Raw genomic sequence first — 4,302 nt, 5'->3', positions numbered from 1 at the left:
TAGAGCGTCGTTTATCCGAAGGTCGGTTATCCGAAACGTCGGTTATCCGAAGGAATTCCAGTCGACAAATTTAAATTTTCGCCAGTGCTGTGGCGCTGTAATCTTTGGCTATGTCTTCGGCTACTCAAATATTTTACGTTTTTGATACTAAATTAACTTCTGAAGTATAATTTTTTATTGTTTTTATATTTTTCAATATATTTATTTTGTTTGTACAAAATAAAAAAATAATTTTTAACGATACAATAGTATTTGTTAGGCTTAACATCAACGAAAATTCAACGCGAAGTGACACGCAACGAAGAAAAATTTCAACACGGGATAAATTAATATATTTTTTCGTACATAATTGGTTATCCAAAACATCGATCTTCCGAACAACCCAAGTCCCCAATCGATTTGGATAATCGACACTCTACTGTATTGTCCTTTTATTACATTCATTAAATAATGGGAATAACTGTATAACTCAGTGGTTCTTAATTAACTAGTGTTCCTCAAAACTACCTTGAGTGTTCCACGAAAGAAAAGATTTTAAAAGTTTTTATTCAGATTTATTTCAATTGCTATATTCGTGGACAATTCCATATTTTTATTTTATTCAATATATTAAAGTTTATTAGTTTATTGCTTAAAGCAAATCCATGTTTACTATTCTCAGGAAACAATAATTTCCTGAAAATAGTAAACATGAAATTGCTTATCAATTTTTGAGTATATTGATGCTAATGCTCCATGTAATAAAAAGTATATGAATGGTGTTCCATTGATATGATGTATCATTTATTATCATTTGGGACAATTACATCTCTAAATGAGAAGGTTGGGACTTTATCACACTACAGACCATACCAATAGAAGCAAAAAAGTCAGAATAGCTATAACTCTACATATGAACCTTCATGAGATACAGCTCTCCGAAATCAGCCTACTTCCAGGTAACATATGATCGGGAGTTGTGTTGCTCCATTAGGAGTATCGCATTTAACTAATTTAGCCCAGACAACTATGCCAATTTAGAGTAGCCCACTTGACTGTTCATAAAGTAGTTGATGTTATATAGTTTTAGGGAGTGTGGGGCTCACCTCAACACAGGCAGAGAGGTGCAAGCAACAGTGAGCACAAAAACAGGTGTATTCAGTCAAGGCAAGCAATAGTGAGTCTTGACTAACGTAAAGCTAGAAGAATAGTCAGTAGCATCGGTTATGATAAAAATTGACCTTTGGAAGCGAATATCTCAGAGAGTCACATGTACAGGTATAGTTCCATTGACTTTTTTGAGCATACAGGGAGGGTTGCAAATCCCTCATTCAGAGTTCACATCTTATCATTATTTTTGTAACTTTTATGTACTAAATTCAAATAAAAAATTTATAATTTTCTCTCATGATATACAGTTTATTGTACTATGATATTTTGCTTGATAATCTTTGAGAACACACTTCTTAATGGTTTCTTATAATACGTATGTTTTCAAACTAATAATTTATATTAGACTAATTGTGTAATGTTCATATATTACAATAAATATTATTTATAAATATATAAATAAATTTATATTAACCTGAAGTAAAGAAACTACTTGAATAATTCCTCTTTGCAACATTAACAGGTATTTGCGGCAAATCTGTATTTAAAAAAAATATATATTAAGTTTTTAATTTAATAAAAATGAATTAAAAAAAGAAAAAACAGAAATATAAATATTACATCTTAATGTATTTTTTATGGAGAATTGAAACATGTTTACAAGCGCAGTAGCCGCCATCTTTACACTATGAACAACAGCGCCATACGTATTTTTCATTTTGTCTTTTATTTTCTTAAAAATTTCATCTATAATTAAAAATTTAGATTTATTATTAATCTAAGTTAAAATTAATTAAATAGTATAATAATTACATAATTAATTATCGTCCTAATACGTAATTTAAAAGTTTATTGCTCGGAAATATGGAAAAACATTATGGCTTCTTGATACGTTGATTTTAATGATGCTTAACATTATAATTAACAAAATACATATCAAGAAAGGATAGTTTGATTAATTTTCATTGAGTTTATGAATTTTTATATGATTATTCTTAAATATTCCGAACGTTCGCATTTGTAACAAGAATATTTGGTTAGATTTACCTTAGGTAGCCAACATGGCCGCGCACCGACTGTTCGTGGTCCACACGGACTCCTTCCGGAGGAGAGCCGCCGGCAGGCCGCCGAGTGGCAAACGTCACTAGTTATTGATTCACGGTGGTTCTTGAACAAAATAAATATATAAAAAAAGGAAACGTCTACTAAAGATGTAGCTAATCTAACGGAAATGAAACGAACCTAACCGAAGCGCCACCATTTTGTCTACCTAAGGTAAATTTGACCGAATATTTTTCAAAAATTAATGGATATTTTCGGATTGATTTATTCTCAAGATACTAAAATGAGTTATGTGCTTGGTGTAAATTATGTTTCCACTGTAAACAAGTTTGGTTTCAAATTTTGAAATTATAATTTGTGTATTTTTTGTTGTGATTTTGTAAATTATATTTTGAGTCTCTGTAACTATTACTACATTAGTTGTGAAATACTGACTTGAATTTAGAATACCTAAATTTGAATTACAGTGTATTTGAAGTTTACAATACATAAAATACTAATTTACACGTGTTTGTATATTTGAAAATTCGAACAAATTGAAAATCCAGATAGAGTCCGACTTAATTAGTCCGAATTCTCGACGCTTCACTACTTTAAAAACATAAGAAACATTAGTATTTTTGTGAAATGGTTAGTCTTGAAATTAAACTTTGAGATGGTAATCAACAGAGATTTATTTTACACAGACAAAAAGATAGAGAATGATGAAAACAAAATAAGCAAATACTAATGTTTGTTTTTATGGGATATGACAACATAACACATGGACGTTCTGCCAAGGTAAGATGCCTCCCGAGAGGACTTTCATTGAAAACTGGCTTCTATTTAGATGTTAGATATTTGAAGAAAACTCGGATGGTAAACTTTACTGTCTAATCCATGGTGAGACACGAACCCACGACCAATAATCAATATTTAGTGGTTTTATTCATTCGGTTACNCGAGTGGCAAACGTCACTAGTTATTGATTCACGGTGGTTCTTGAACAAAATAAATATATAAAAAAAGGAAACGTCTACTAAAGATGTAGCTAATCTAACGGAAATGAAACGAACCTAACCGAAGCGCCACCATTTTGTCTACCTAAGGTAAATTTGACCGAATATTTTTCAAAAATTAATGGATATTTTCGGATTGATTTATTCTCAAGATACTAAAATGAGTTATGTGCTTGGTGTAAATTATGTTTCCACTGTAAACAAGTTTGGTTTCAAATTTTGAAATTATAATTTGTGTATTTTTTGTTGTGATTCTGTAAATTATATTTTGAGTCACTGTAACTATTACTACATTAGTTGTGAAATACTGACTTGAATTTAGAATACCTAAATTTGAATTACAGTGTATTTGAAGTTTACAATACATAAAATACTAATTTACACGTGTTTGTATATTTGAAAATTCGAACAAATTGAAAATCCAGATAGAGTCCGACTTAATTAGTCCGAATTCTCGACGCTTCACTACTTTAAAAACATAAGAAACATTAGTATTTTTGTGAAATGGTTAGTCTTGAAATTAAACTTTGAGATGGTAATCAACAGAGATTTATTTTACACAGACAAAAAGATAGAGAATGATGAAAACAAAATAAGCAAATACTAATGTTTGTTTTTATGGGATATGACAACATAACACATGGACGTTCTGCCAAGGTAAGATGCCTCCCGAGAGGACTTTCATTGAAAACTGGCTTCTATTTAGATGTTAGATATTTGAAGAAAACTCGGATGGTAAACTTTACTGTCTAATCCATGGTGAGACACGAACCCACGACCAATAATCAATGTTTAGTGGTTTTATTCATTCGGTTACTGGGGAAATAAATACTGATATTATGGTAAATTTTTAAGTGTTTTATATTTCATTTAAATTAAAAATACTGATTAGCGTTCTTTGATTAAAGAAAATAATGATTTTCTCAAGGGACACTTATTAATCATTAAAGAAACATCAATCTATCACAGAGAATAGTTTGTGAAACGATACTCCAGAATTTTATTAAATGAAAATTAGAATAAAAATAGCAATTAATGTAAAATAAAAATGTTTTCCTTTTCTTAAAAAAATTCAAATTTAAATATTATTTTAAATTTATTTAAATTACTCTTTTGTTTTTTATAACAGAGTTTTTATCTGAGTATACTGCAG

The 4,302-nt window shown here is 29.7% G+C and overlaps 1 protein-coding gene across 1 annotated transcript in view; it reads right to left on the bottom strand.

Annotated features, from left to right (window-relative positions):
- LOC111629391 (28S ribosomal protein S5, mitochondrial-like) overlaps window positions 1-1,801 on the bottom strand; it is a 23,604-nt gene extending 21,803 nt beyond the window's left edge. The window contains exons 1-2 of the mRNA XM_023373286.1: window positions 1,711-1,801; window positions 1,565-1,627 (exon numbers count right to left, since the gene is read on the bottom strand). Coding sequence (XP_023229054.1) covers window positions 1,565-1,627; window positions 1,711-1,768 — 121 coding nt within the window. The 5' untranslated portion in view covers window positions 1,769-1,801. The remainder of the gene's footprint in view (window positions 1-1,564; window positions 1,628-1,710) is intronic.
- Between the last annotated feature and the right edge of the window lie 2,501 nt (window positions 1,802-4,302).

The sequence above is a fragment of the Centruroides sculpturatus genome, unplaced genomic scaffold, assembly GCF_000671375.1.
Source record: "Centruroides sculpturatus isolate CEXI.00-Female unplaced genomic scaffold, Cexi_2.0 scaffold586, whole genome shotgun sequence".
Lineage (NCBI taxonomy): Eukaryota > Metazoa > Arthropoda > Arachnida > Scorpiones > Buthidae > Centruroides > Centruroides sculpturatus.
This window is presented reverse-complemented; position numbering and strand designations above follow the sequence as displayed.